Source organism: Salvelinus fontinalis, chromosome 7 (genome assembly GCF_029448725.1).
Source record: "Salvelinus fontinalis isolate EN_2023a chromosome 7, ASM2944872v1, whole genome shotgun sequence".
Classification (NCBI taxonomy): Eukaryota; Metazoa; Chordata; class Actinopteri; order Salmoniformes; family Salmonidae; genus Salvelinus; species Salvelinus fontinalis.
The window spans coordinates 48,014,294-48,029,241 of record NC_074671.1 but is presented as its reverse complement, the minus strand read 5'-3'; the positions used below and the strand labels follow the sequence as shown (position 1 = coordinate 48,029,241).

General features: G+C 46.7%; 1 protein-coding gene across 1 annotated transcript in view; it reads right to left on the bottom strand.

The window, feature by feature from the left end:
- The window catches only part of LOC129859557 (aryl hydrocarbon receptor-like), an 81,223-nt gene that overhangs the window by 63,941 nt on the left and 2,334 nt on the right, over window positions 1–14,948 (bottom strand). Inside the window, exon 2 of the mRNA XM_055929453.1 lies at window positions 7,217–7,404. Within this exon, the coding sequence (XP_055785428.1) occupies window positions 7,217–7,404 (188 nt within the window). The remainder of the gene's footprint in view (window positions 1–7,216; window positions 7,405–14,948) is intronic.

Genomic DNA, 14,948 nt, shown 5'->3' with positions numbered 1-14,948 from the left:
AATTATTGAGCATGCAAGCCAGCGAGATGATTAAGATGGGCATGAAGCAACACTGGAGTAAATTACACTTGGTCTGTGGCAGCCACTGAACTGCACTCCTGTACAGAGCTAGATTTTTCCGGGTCTTCCCGGGTCCACCCAACCCACCCAATGCAGGACTCCTTCCTAGCCATCTCAGCGAGCACAGGGCCATGGCTATTGGCTTACCCTCTTCAGCACAACCCCAGTCAAAACACAGGAGCGAGCGGCTAGCTGCTCAAGTAGGAACATGCCCAAGCACCCGCTAAAGACCCACCGTGCCCCAAGAAAACGGAGAGAAGAAAACGGAGAGAAGAAAAAAAGGAGAGAAGAAAACGGAACGAAGAAAACGCCTGTAGTAGGAAAAAAAAGAGAGAAAAAGAGCATGTCATTAAAATGTGGCTTTTATGGCGATGTGTCTTTTTTGGTTTACTCAGTGTTTACTGGGCTGTAAATCACAAGCCGGTCTTGACATCGTTGTGTTAAATGGGTGGGGGTTGGTAATATCACTGTGGTTAAATTATCACCATTGTTGTTGTTCTCATTGCGGTGTCCACGGGGGACATTCCTAGAACACTATAACTACGTGTCAGAGTGAAAGAATTCATGTGACGAGTCCAGTTCTTCAAAAACACATTTCAACTTTTACCGAGCGACTCGTGTTTTAGTCAGGTTGTGACATTAGAGGCTCATCGACCACTAGGTGAGTGTGATTCACATCAACAGCTTCGTCGCTGTCATATGTCCTAGGATATTTACCCATCTGAAAAAGGATGGCGTGTCTTACCGTTGCCTGAATCGGTTATAGAAGTCCCATTACAATGCTTCAGGTATTGGTCTGCTTTCATACTTTGCTCAGTAAAAGAGCGGGTCGGAAGGGGGTGAGCGGTAGAAAAAAGGGGGAGAAAAATGAATGAGAAAGAGAGCGGTAGGAGGGAGAAACAGAGAGAGCACTAGTCATCTAAGGTAAAACTCAGTACACACCGTCAGTCCGAAGACTGGGGCCTCATTCTGTCATAGAGTTAGACTAGCAGTGACTGTTATCCCTCTCAAACAGGTATTTGAACTAAAGCTTAGTAATGACTGTACCTGCCCTTGGTCTAGGTTAGGGTTTTCCAAACTCGGTCCTGGGGCCCCCCCTGATCTGATGAGTTGGTTATTTGAATCATCTGTGTAGTGCTAGGGCAGAAAAACAAATCATGCACCCAATGGGGCCCCAGGACCGAGTTTGGGAAACCCTGGTGTCTAGGTAGACAACAACAACATGTCAAAACCTTGAGCCTGCCAAAGCCTGTGAGGTCAGGGGTTAGAGGTCACTGCTAATGGTGACAGGGAACATTCCTCTCTGTCTCTGTGGCTTCTCCTCACTCCATTTCATCATGTTATGTCCTGGAGCAGTGTTTGCATTTGTGTGTGTGTGTGTGTGTGTGTGTGTGTGTGTGTGTGTGTGTGTGTGTGTGTGTGTGTGTGTGTGTGTGTGTGTGTGTGTGTGTGTGTGTGTGTGTGTGTGTGTGTGTGTGTGTGTGTGCGCGCGTAGCCCTCAATGTGTCTACAATGTCAAACACTACCCAGCTGAACATGTCCAGACACCATCCCATTCACTGACACCGCTTACTCACTGCAGTTACAATGGCGTCACATAGACCGACAAGCCGAATGGCAATAACAATGCAAATTGATCTGGTGTGTGATCATGCACTTTACAAATTGCATCCATCCTTCAGGCAGCTATTTATGACTGGATGACTTCAAAATCAACAAAGGGATACAAGGTCAATGTTGAGATGACATGCATAACAGTCATTTGAGTGTATGACCATGTAAACACATACTTCTCTAACCCCGGCCTGTGACATCACAACTGTGTAAATACTGAATCTGTGCCATGGTTTCTTTCTGCACTGATTAGGAAAAGCTGCATTATCCCAACATTGGTCAATATTGTTCTGTTTGGTTTGAGGATTTAGCGTTTAGTGTGTGTTTAGTCTCAGCGGGAGCATTTGTTTCTCAGCAAAATGGCAGCCCTGTCCCTCTACGTTTTGGTTTGACCTGCACATGCACTAATGTTGAGTCCAACCCTGTGTTGTATCTATCGCACCAACACTAACACCCACAACACTCAACACCATCCCTGAGTGCCAAGCCGCTCCATGTCACTCTGTCAGCACTTCGTAACAAACAACAGTAACTGAAAGAGATCCATTCAAAGAAGGCTTCAGTTCAGAATGATAACAAATACGACCAAATGTATGTCACACGGGAAGTGAAATGAATCATAGTTGCCATAGTCCAACCTTATTACAACCTCAGTACAACCTCAGTACAACCTCAGTACAACCTCAGTACAACCTTACCATGACCCCAGGAGAATGTGAGATTGGTTTGAATGGAGGGGTCAAAGGTGACTCTCAGTAGCTTGTTTAGCCTGTTTTACAGCCTCTCTCTGTTGGGGCATGCTAGCGACCCGACCTCCCTATTCCCCAAAGCAAAATCCCAACGCTGGAAAAACATCTGGGAAAGCCATGGACGGTGGTGGGGGAAGGTGTGTGAAATCACCATAGAGGCCCAAGACAGGATTCAGCGAAGGGGGGGGGGGGTAATGGCATCACTAACGGAGATAAATTTGGGAGGCATGGCGCCAGCTTTATTTCATAGGACTTCACATAATGGAGGAGTGCTCTTCAAGCCTGTTTCCTAGGAACCCACAAGGTGTGCAGGCTTTTGTTCTAGCCCAGCACTAACACAAATTCAACTAAAATACAACTTATAATGAAGAGTTGAATCTGACATGTTAGTAGTACTATGCTAGGACTACAGAAACCTGCACACCTTGCAGGTCCACAGGAACATGAAGAACACGACAGGTACTGTATATTTCAGTTATAATGGGACACGGCCTATTCATCATTTTTTTATTTTTAACACTGCTCTAATAAGTAGAGCTGAAATGTGACAGGGGTTAGGCCTACCAATAATATATATATGTCAGATCTATCACTAGGCAAACACAGCTGACTCCAACAGCAGTCCCTCGTGTTGTGGTTGTGCAGCCAGCGCCAGCAATGCTCCAGAGCTTCCCTCCCCAAACGTGCCCCTCCACCCTTCCACGCCCAGCAGGCAGGCAGCCTCAGATCCCAGAGATGATAAACAGGCTTCACAGAGACAAAGGCCAGAGCTAGGCAGGGAGACAACGCACAGGGAGGAGGTGGAAAGATGGACGTGTGTGTTGTGTGTGACGGATGAAGGTGAAGCCGTGCTTCAGTGTGTCTTTTAGGTCGACAATCATGACCGTGTCTCTGAGTTATTGTCTGGATGAAGTGCTGTTCGTCATCGACACAGACCACTGTCAGGAACCATAGATCCAGTGATCCAACATGATCAGAATTACTGGCCCACTAGTTCCCAGTATGCCTTCTCCCTGTCTGCTGACAGTACACACACGGACATGGACACACACACACACACACACACACACACACACACACACACACACACACACACACACACACACACACACACACACACACACACACACACACACACACACACACACACACACGCGCAGTATTTATCTCCCCCGGGTTTCTGCACTCTGCATGGGCCCCACTGCTACAGAGTCTGTCTCTTGTCTCACCATGGAGTCACATGGATTCACGGTGGTGATCTTTCGACTTTACTGACCCCAGTTCAGAGTCGTACAGTGTCAAACCTCCATTCCCACACTATCACTGACACTCCCTTACGTTACAGGGTCAGCCGAGTCAAACACAGAGATAGGAACCGCATGGTACGAAGAAGGCCTTGAAGGACCACTGTTCATATTGCAGCAGGGAACGCATAGTGAGCTCAGCCACACACATCTATTAACATTCACTGTTATTCCCCATGTGTGGATATTGTTGATATGGGAATAATGTTGCAACTACAAGCTGTTTTGTGAGGTCATGCATATTCTGATTCATTCTCAATCAGAAGATATCTGAGCGATATCAAGTGTGGAAATGGTTGGTTGACACTTCTACTCTGAACTGGGGTCCCACACTAAAGATAACCACCATGGTGAGACCAAATCAAATCAAATCGAATTGTATTGGTCACATACACATGGTTAGCAGATGTTAATGTGAGTGTTGCGAAATGCTTGTGCTTCTAGTTCCGACCGTGCAGTAATAGCTAACAAGTAATCGAACAATTTCACAAAAACTACCTTAAAAAACTGTAAAGCGACTTCAATTAAAGTGCCTGAGCATTTTAAACTGTCAAGATTAACAAAAGTCTATAAAACAAATCAAAATATGCTTTCACACACAGCGAGCTTAAAAAGTATAACATTGCACACAAGTGTAAAGGAATGATTAAGAATATGCACATATAAATATATAGATGAGCGATGGCCGAACGGCATAGGCAAGATGCAGTAGATGGTATAGAGTACAGTTTATACATATGAGATGAGTAATGTAGGGTATGTAAACATTATATAAAGTGGCATTGTTTAAGTGACTAGTGATACATTTATTACATCCAATTATTAATTATTAAAGTGGCTAGAGATTGAGTTTGTATGTTGGCAGCAGCCACTCAACGTTAGTGATGGCTGTTTAACAGTCTGATGGCCTTGAGATAGAAGCTGTTTTTCAGTCTCTCAGTCCCAGCTTCGATGCACCTGTACTGGCCTCGCCTTCTGGATGATAGCGGGGTGAACAGTGGGCAGTGGGCAGTGGCTCGGGTGGTTGTTGTCCTTCATGATCTTTTTGGCCTCCCTGTGACATCGGGTGGTGTAGGTGTCCTGGAGGGCAGGTAGTTTGCCCCCGGTGATGCGTTGTGCAGATCTCACTACCCTCTGGAGAGCCCTACGGTTGTGGGCGGAGCATTTGCCATACCAGGAGGTGATACAGCCCGATAGGATGCTCTCGATTGTGGATCTGTAAACGTTTGTGAGTGTTTTTGGTGACAAGCCAAATTTCTTCAGCCTCCTGAGGTTGAAGAGGCGCTGTTGCGCCTTCTTCACCACGCTGTCTGTGTGGGTGAACCATTTCAGTTTTTCCGTGATGTGTACGCCGAGGAACTTAAATCTTTACACATTCTCCACTACTGTCCCGTCGATGTGGATAGGGGGGTGCTCCCTCTGCTGTTTCCTGAAGTCCACGATCATCTCCTTTGTTTTGTTGATGTTGAGTGTGAGGTTATTTTCCTGACACCACACTCCGAGGGCCCTCACCTCCTCCCTGTAGGCCGTCTCGCCGTTGTTGGTATTCAAGCCTACCACTGTAGTGTCGTCTGCAAACTTGATGATTGAGTTGGAGGCGTGCATGGCCACGCAGTCATGGGTGAACAGGGAGTACAGGAGAGGGCTGAGAACGCACCCTTGTGGGGCCCCAGGGGTGGGTCGTCATTGTAAATAAGAATTTGTTCTTAACTGACTTGCCAAGTTAAATAAAGGTTAAATAAAAAAATAAAAGAGCAGGTCCAGCTTGGACCTCAGAGTACAGAGGTCTCTTTCTCCTGAGCCAAACATCCAGCCACTTCAACCTACTCTGAGCTCTCCATACGTCTACATAGCTCAGGCATGACCAAAGTGTTTTGTGGTCATGAAATTAAAAGCGGACAAGGGGAGTTGACCACCACAGCATGTTTGAGGTTGACCAAAATTGCATCACATTTTTGTGCATAAAATATACAAAGCCCACTTTAAATAGAGTCGAACTAAAGTTCTAGTTTCTTTAATAGCAACTAATAATGTAAAAATGCTAATACATAATGTATAAGACAATTCATTTTCGGACCATGCCGTGCAAGCACAGTACACCACTCTACTAGGATCCTGTTGCGTTTGTTTGAGGGGAGGGGGAGTTTGTGAACTTGAACTTCACACAGGCCGATGAGGAAGGAGGAAGGGAGGGAACAAAAGAAGGAAAGGAGGGTAAGGGGTTGCAAAGGAAGTAGAGTGTGGGTGGAGTCAGAGTTCAACGCCTGATTTCCAACTCCCTTCACACACCCTCTCTGTCCTTCTGACCCTCTCTGTTGCTCCATAAGAGAAAGAGAGGGGGGGGGGGGGGGGATAGAGAGTGAGGGGGAGAAAGAGAGAGAGGGTGAGGGAGAGAGGCTCTGCTGCTGCTGCTGTGTGTGTTGTGGTGTAAAAGAGGATGGATACAAAACGGGATCTCCTAACCGCTTTGGGGCTTGCAGCTCATGACTACTCGCACTGTGTATGGCCATCGCCCTGGCAACGTTTACTTAGTAACCCAATAAACGCATGTCTCCATTCGTTACAATTAACATCTTTGGTTGCCAAGGAAGTTAGGTCCAAAACATACAATATGCAAAGGCCCTTGTCTGATTTGCCTTTGTTGTTGATGCAGAGTGTGTATAGCTAACTGCTATGTCGGTGGATGCCCAGACCAACAAAAAAAAAATTGTCGGAGTGTCTGTTAGCTCTCGTCGTGGCCTGGCTTGCAACGAGGCTGCAGTCTTCTTCTAATTGATGCTATTTTGGACAGGGCAGGAACTATTTGAGGAAAAGTTATGTGTGGCAGAAACTAGAAAGGACAGTCAATCCTTCTGGTGTGTATGTGCGTGCGTACATGTGCAGTGCTAGCTAACATCTCCGACCACAAGAACATCCTCTGCTGTTTTGGGAGTTAAGAGGGGCCGGGCGTTGGGGGGACGGGGGTGTGTGTGTGATGATATTTAGAACATGTGTTGCTGCTCGACAGGAAAAGGAAGCTTGCGTCTGGCCATGTGACACTCTGAGGTACCATATTTCTGTCTGCCCTCTACTCAACAATCGACCTCAGAGACTCAAAGTGCAATTAACACGGCAACACAGATATAAACCGTTTCCTGAGAGAAATAGAGAGAGAGAGAGAGAGAAATAGAGAGAGAAATAGAGAGAGAGAGAGAGAAATAGAGAGAGAGACAGAGAGAGAGAAAGAGAGAGAGAGAGAGAGAGAGAGAGAGAGAGAGAGAGAGAGAGAGAGAGAGAGAGAGAGAGAGAGAGAGAGAGAGAGAGAGAGAGAGACTAGCAGTCAAGAGTTGAGAAGCGAGGCGAAACAAAGGGAGAAAAAGAATCCTCAAACCAAAAACTACAGATCTCAATCCAACAGTCTTCACCTCTGTCGTAAGAGTTCGCTACAATGTGCCCTATGAGGCAGCTAAAGTGTTGGTTTATCTATGAGTCAGAGTATGTGCCACCCACCACTGAAGAAGCTCTTGACCTTGAGGTATCCCACACTGAGCCGAAGCACAGACAGCTTGTCCAGCCTCGCACGTACATCCTCTGAGAACGGCAACAGCCCGGTCAACTTGTCCAGCTCTCCGTTCAGCCGATCCCTGTGGCGCTTTGACGGGTTCGACTTGATGCCATCTGTAGGAGGGGGTTTAGGACTGAAAAAGAGAGAAAAATAAGTTACGGTTCGATGATGGGGGTTTGAAATTGATGCAGGGTTTTTTTTATGGTCCCCGTTTCAACCCAAGAACTTGATCTTTCTACTATTGTTGAAGATATACTGGTGCTGAGAACTAAACACAAAAGTAGAAAGTGTGACAAGCAGCCCCGGTCTCTGCTAAACAGCCTGGTTTCTCTGGTGATGATGAAACCACCTTGTAAGAAATATTTTGGTAAAGAAGAGAATGGAATAGTAGTGCATATCTTTCATGGAATCTGATTTCCTTTTATTGTAATGTGAAAATGCCTGATCAATTTAGTCCTTAATGAAGTTGGATCTACTCTATGATTTTAGCCGTGTGCTATTCATGTTAGGGTATTCCCCTGTCCACTGTTGGGTTTCTGTTGAAGTGAATTCGGGCACTAAAGAAGGCTGTTAAAAAACATACATAGGGCCACTTCAGGAAATGTGATCCAGACCCAAAAACCTCCAAGAACAATTGTCTTTTACAGAGATGTCTCAAGTTCACAAATGTACAAAATGGCACCCTATTCCCTATCGCACCTGTCAAACTCAAGGCCAGCGGGCGGTTTGAGTAAATAAATATATTTACTGAACAAAAATATAAATGCAACATGCAACAACTTCGACGATTTTACTGAGTTTCAGTTCATATAAGGAAATCAGTCAATTTAAATAAATGAATTAGGCCCTAAACTATGGATTTCACATGACTGGGCAGGAGCGCAGCCAATCAGAATTAGTTTTTTCTCCCACAAAAGGGCTTTATTACAGACAGAAATACTCCTCATTTTTATCAGCTGTCCGGGTGGCTGGTCTCGGACGATCCCACAGGTGAAGAAGCCGGATGTGGAGGTCTGGGGTTGGCGTTGTTACACGTGGTCTGCGTTAACATTAAATTCTCTGTTAACAGCTCAGGTGGACATTCCTGCAGTTAGCATGCCAATTGCACGTCCCCTCAAAACTTGAGACATCTGTGGCATTGTGTTGTGCGCCAAAATTGCACATTTAAGTGGCCTTTTATTATCCCCCAGCACAAGGTGCACCTGTGTAATGATCATGCTGTTTAATTAGCTTCTTGATATGCCACACTTGTCAGGTGAATGGATTATTTTGGCAAAGGAGAAATCCTCACCAACAGGGATACAAACAAATTTGTGCACAGAACTTGAGAGAAAAAAACATTTTGTGCATATGGACAATTTCTGGGATCTTTAATTTCAGCTCATGAAACATTTTTGCTCAGTACACACAGAATAGTCTCTTCACTCTGTCCAGCTAGCTAACAGTCATCGAAACGAAAGCTTGTGTCACGCCCTGGCCTTATTATTCTTTGTTTTCTTGATTATTTTAGTTAGGTCAGGGTGTGATATGGGTAATGTTTATGTTTTGTTGGTTTTGGATGTTTATTTGGTAAAGGGGTTATGGGGTGTAAAATATGGTTTTGTGTTTAGTGTAGATGTCTAGCGTTGTCTATGTTGGTGAGTGATCTAGAAGAGTCTATGGTTACCTGAATGAGTTCCCAATTAGAGACAGCTGATGTCGGTTGTCTCTGATTGGGAGCCTTATTTAGGGTAGCCATGGGCTCTCATTAATTGTGGGTAATTGTCTATGTAGAACGTTTGTAGCCTGTTATGTTTGTGCACAACGTTTGTAGCTTCACGGTCGTTTTCTTGTTTTGTATAGTTTTTGTTATAGTGTTTCGTGTCGTGTTCATCTTCGTCTTTTTAAATAAAAAAAGAGAAGATGTATTCATATCCAGCTGCGCCTTGGTCCTCATTCTCTCCAGTACACGATCGTGACAGAATTACCCACCATAGGACCAAGCGGCATGGAAGGCGGCAACAGGACCTACCTACAAAGGATTTCTGGAGTTGGGAGGAAATTCTAGACGGGAGAGGACCCTGGTCACAGCCAGGGGAATATCACTGCCCCAAGGCAGAGATAGAGGCAGCACGGCGACACGGGAGGAAGCCCAAGAGACAGCACAAAAAATCCTTTGGAGTGGGGCACTTGGAGCAGTCGGCGAAGTTGAGGGGTGAGTCTGAGTGTGTCGAGGAGTTATTGGACAGATTGGAGGAGAGTGAACGAAGGGGAGATTATGAGACATTCGAAGAGTTGTTGACGAAATTGGAGGAGAGTGAAGAGAGAGAGCTGTTGGTTTGGCAGAGTATGCAATGCATTCTTCCTGAGGAGCGTATTAGCTGTCCGATGCCACCTGTGTCAGTTCCTCGTACTCAGCCTGAAACTCGTGTTAAAGTTCCGGAAGATTTGATGCCGGCTATACACACCAGGTCTCCAGTACACCTTCACAACCCGGTGTGTCCTGTTTCTACTTTTTGCACTCATCCTGAGATGCATGTCCCCAGCCATGTACCACTAGTTCCGGCACCAAGCACTAGGTCTAAGGTGCGTCTCCAGAGCCCTTTACGCAATGTTCCTGCTCCCCGCACTAGCTTTGAGGTGCGTGTTTCCAGCCCATTACCACCAGTGCCTACACCACGCATCAAGCTTCCTGGGTGTCTCCAGAGCCCTGTTTTTCCTCCACGTACTAGCCCTGTGGTGCGTGTCTCCAGCACATTACCACCAGTGCCTACACCACGCACCAAGCCCTCTGTGTGTTTCCAGAGTCCTGTACGCACTGTTCCTTCTCCCCGTACTCGCCCTGATGTGCGGGTTCTCAGCCCAGTACCACCAGTACCGGTACCACGCACAAGGCCTATAGTACGCCTTGAGAGTCCAGTGTGCCCTGTTGCTGCTCCCCGCATTAGCCCTGAGATGCGTGTCCCCAGTCCGGTACCACCAGTTCCGGCCCCACGCACTAGGCCTAATGTGCGTCCCCAGGGTCCAGTATGCCCTGTTCCTGCTCCCCGCATTAGCCCTGAGATGCGTGTCCCCAGTCCGGTACCACCAGTTCCGGCCCCACGCACTAGGCCTAATGTGCGTCCCCAGGGTCCAGTATGCCCTGTTCCTTCTCCCCGCACTAGCCCTGAGATGCGTGTCCCCAGCCCGGTGCCACCAGTCCCGGCACCACGCACCAGGCCTACAGTGCGCCTCAGCCGGCAGGAATCTGCCGTCTGCACAGCAATGACTGAACTGCCCGTCTGCCAAGCGCCATCTGAGCCATCCGTCTCCCCAGCGCCATCTGAGCCATCCGTCTCCCCAGCGCCATCTGAGCCATCCGTCTGCAATGAGCCTGCAAAGCCGCCCGTCTGCCATGAGCCTGCAAAGCCGCCCGTCTGCCATGAGCCCACTGAGCCGTCCGCCAGACAGGAGCCGCTAGAGCCGCCAGCCAGACAGGAGCCGCTAGAGCCGTCCGTCAGACAGGATCTGCCAGAGCCGCCAACCAGACAGGATCTGCCAGAGCCGCCAACCAGACAGGATCTGCCAGAGCCGCCAACCAGACAGGAGCAGCCAGATCAGTCAGATAGCCATGAGCAGCCAGATCCGTCAGCTAGCCATGAGCAGCCAGATCCGTCAGCTAGCCATGAGCAGCCAGATCCGTCAGCTAGCCATGAGCAGCCAGATCCGTCAGCTAGCCATGAGCAGCCAGATCCGTCAGCTAGCCATGAGCAGCCAGATCCGTCAGCTAGCCATGAGCAGCCAGATCCGTCAGCTAGCCATGAGCAGCCAGATCCGTCAGCCAGCCATGAGCAGCCAGATCCGTCAGCTAGCCATGAGCAGCCAGATCCGTCAGCCAGCCATGGGCCATCCCTCAGTCCGGAGCTGCAGTCCCTCAGTCCGGAGCTGCAGTCCCTCAGTCCGGAGCTGCCATTCCTCAGTCCGGAGCTGCCCCTTACCCTGGTGCTGCCCCTTACCCTGGTACTGTCCCTGACCCTAGTACTGCCCCTGACCCTGGTACTGCCCCTGACCCTGGTACTGCCTCTTACCCTGGTACTGCCCCTTAGTCTGGAACTGCCCCTGAATGCAATGGGGTTAATGTGGAGGGGGGTCGTTTGGAGGAGGCCTAGGAGGTGGTTAGGTACTGTGGTGACGTGGGGACTACGACCAGAGCCGGAGCCGCCACCGTGGAGGGGAGCCCACCCAGACCCTCCCCTAGACTGTGTATGGTGCGCCCGGAGTTCGCGCCTCAAGGGGGGGGTTATGTCACGCCCTGGCCTTATTATTCTTTGTTTTCTTGATTATTTTAGTTAGGTCAGGGTGTGATATGGGTAATGTTTATGTTTTGTTGGTTTTGGATGTTTATTTGGTAAAGGGGTTATGGGGTGTAAAATATGGTTTTGTGTTTAGTGTAGATGTCTAGCGTTGTCTATGTTGGTGAGTGATCTAGAAGAGTCTATGGTTACCTGAATGAGTTCCCAATTAGAGACAGCTGATGTCGGTTGTCTCTGATTGGGAGCCTTATTTAGGGTAGCCATGGGCTCTCATTAATTGTGGGTAATTGTCTATGTAGAACGTTTGTAGCCTGTTATGTTTGTGCACAACGTTTGTAGCTTCACGGTCGTTTTCTTGTTTTGTATAGTTTTTGTTATAGTGTTTCGTGTCGTGTTCATCTTCGTCTTTTTAAATAAAAAAAGAGAAGATGTATTCATATCCAGCTGCGCCTTGGTCCTCATTCTCTCCAGTACACGATCGTGACAGCTTGACAGTCAATAAGCATCGAACATTCCGAAAGCGATAGGTAGAGGACAAGTGTTTTGCAAATTTTGACGGCAAGCTCAATTTTAACTGCGGCACAACCGGACCTCGGTGAAGATCGAATGCACCCCGCGTGGAACATTTGTATGACACCCCCCCGGGCCTATAGCATCAAAAGTAGTGAACTATAGGGAATACACTGTCATTTCAGATACATACAGAGACTCGATCCCGTTTGATAGTTGAAGAGTAGCTGAAGCAGATGTGATTCTCAACCTCAAGTAAAGAACCAGGTCATCCTGATTCCTCACAAATACAGGCCTCTGTGTACCAAGTATTTTGTCTTAGAGTAAGTCTCACCAAGCACCTTTGGGTCACAGCTACTGCACTCTCTCTGGCATATTCCTAGAAATGTATTTAACTCTCTTTGTAAACTGTCAAATAGCATAATTAATCCATTATAATGTTCAACTAACTACAAAAGGCCTTAAGTCCAAGAGCTTATATTAGGCTGGTCAGAGTTGTTTTAGGCATTTGATAAGCAAGGCAATATTAGCTTTGTGTGTCAAATATACTGTACATCACAATCATCTATTCCAAAAAAAAAACGATGTGAAAAATGTTATTGGAAATGAACTTTCAGACATAGAAGAAAAACTGAAAAATGTATTAGAAAGGAATTGTCATAGACATAGATGACATGTCAAAACCTAAACCTTATAATGTTGTTAACATAGTGTGTCATTGTCTACTCTTACCAATCATTAAAACCAACAAGTTCTCCCACTTCTGAATTTCCTGGTTCAATGTTTGGGAGAACCATGTCTTGAGAAACCAAGCCATTGTTGTCAAATGGAGGTCTGCTGTAACCCAACACTGTATTTTCACCAGCAAGGGCTTACCCGAAGGGATTTCAACAGTAACTCAAGCCAGAGGTTTGGAACCAAATTATACATTCCCAGAAAACAAGGGAACGTGATGACACCAGAGACTGGCCTTGGGGACAATAGGCCCTTCACTCAGACCATCTCTGTCCGTCCACCATCTTGGATTCCATCTTGGATACCTCACACAGACGGAGGCACCTTCATTGTTGTAGCACAGGTGATATCACAAGTTAATGACAAATTCCAAGTGACCTTAGCATGTTTTGATACGGGTGCACGTAGTTCAATGTTACAGTAGTGTATTCTTAACCACTGCAAGGGCCACACAGTGATGTTTACATACGTATGTATTTATAATAAGATAGGTGCTAGCTTCTTGTAGCATTTTGGCGGACATCATTAAAATGGCCAACCTTTCCATAAACAGTTCAAACCAGTCGGCCTAGATCTGAACCAAAACAGATAACAGGCCAGTCTTCCAAAGGTTAACCTGATGGCTGAACAGAGGAGGAGTGATAGAGGAACCAGATCTAGGTAATCTGATTTTGAGTGTTGTAACCGACACATGACACGAGAGGCCTGTGCACGTTTGGAAATAGCGGGGCCCAGGCCTGGATTCAAATAGTATTTGTTTTCCAGCAAATACTTTCAACATTTGACATAGCCATCACGGAGTGCCAGATGGGCAGCGTTTTGCCTTTTGGGCCTATTCTATTGGTTATTTTGCACCAGGCATGCTCAACCAAGGGCAGCTAAAGTATTTGAACGTGCACAAATATTATTTGAGCCCGGCTCTGGTAAGGTCATTCCCACCCTGATAACCTCCAGTAGAACTCTATCTGTCTCTGGTCCACCACAACAAAACAAGACTGGAATTAAACTCAGATGGCTTAACCTGCAGCGTTCGTCTTGCCCACCTCGCTGGCTCTCTCACCATGACTCATACTGTAGGTCCAATTCTTAAAACAATGGATGTGTAGTATTATCTATCTTGGCAGAGTTTTACCATCTTATTGCAAGACTGCTTTCCCAGACTCACAAACAAAGGCACTTTGTCTGAGTCAGTGTAGCAACAACCCCTGAATAAGATTAGGTTATATGTCTAAAATAACAAGTACATCAAAACTGTCTAGCATTCTTTCCAAACTGTTTGGTAAAGAAGAAAAAAAGACAAGGTAAATACTGTCTAACATTCTTTCCAAACAGTCAGGAAACTGTCTGTGAAGTAATGGGGAAGGTAGTAGCCACACCTGTGGATGGGGAATAGGGGTCCCTTAAAGTAAAGCTTTAAAATGTGGGAATGTGAATGCATGGTCATCACCATCAAAGTCATATTAATCCATTGACATATTTGCTGCCGAAAATAGCCGAGTCACTTCTGGCTCAAGTGTTACCGTAATGAGCTTCTGGTGAGGTCCGTTACAGTTAATGTAGCCATGTGACATCACTGAGAAGTGGCAAGCCAGGGGTGGAGGGGTGGCCGAGGGTCTGGTGTGGACTGGAGAGCCAGGAGAGCCTGTCTGTCTGTGTGTGTCTGTCTGCCTGTCGGGTTCCATGTCTGTCTGTCTGCCTGTCGAGGTCCATGTCTGTCTGTCTGTCTGTCTGTCTGTCTGTCTGTCTGTCTGTCTGTCTATGAGTCTCTTAGATAAAAAGTTAAATGTTTGTTGAATTTTTGGATCACTCTCATTTGATTCACAGAGAAATCACAAAGAGTCATGCATTTTCTGTTCTGAAAGGGATTTTTCCCAGCGGGAAAATCACCAACTAAAAGTCAGTGACCTAGTGATAGTGGCTGACTGAGTATCATACTCAGAGGAATGTCTACTAAAACACTAGCGATGCATCCCAAATGGCATCCTATTCCATATATAGTGCACTACATTTTACCAGAGAGCCCTATGATCCCTGGTCAAAAGTAGTGCACTATACTATTTACGGAATAGAGTGCCATTTAAGAGGCAGACTAAGCCTGGTCTGCACACAGCAGCCACACAATGATATCATTGTGGAGGTAGAAAAAGCTCACTCTATTGGA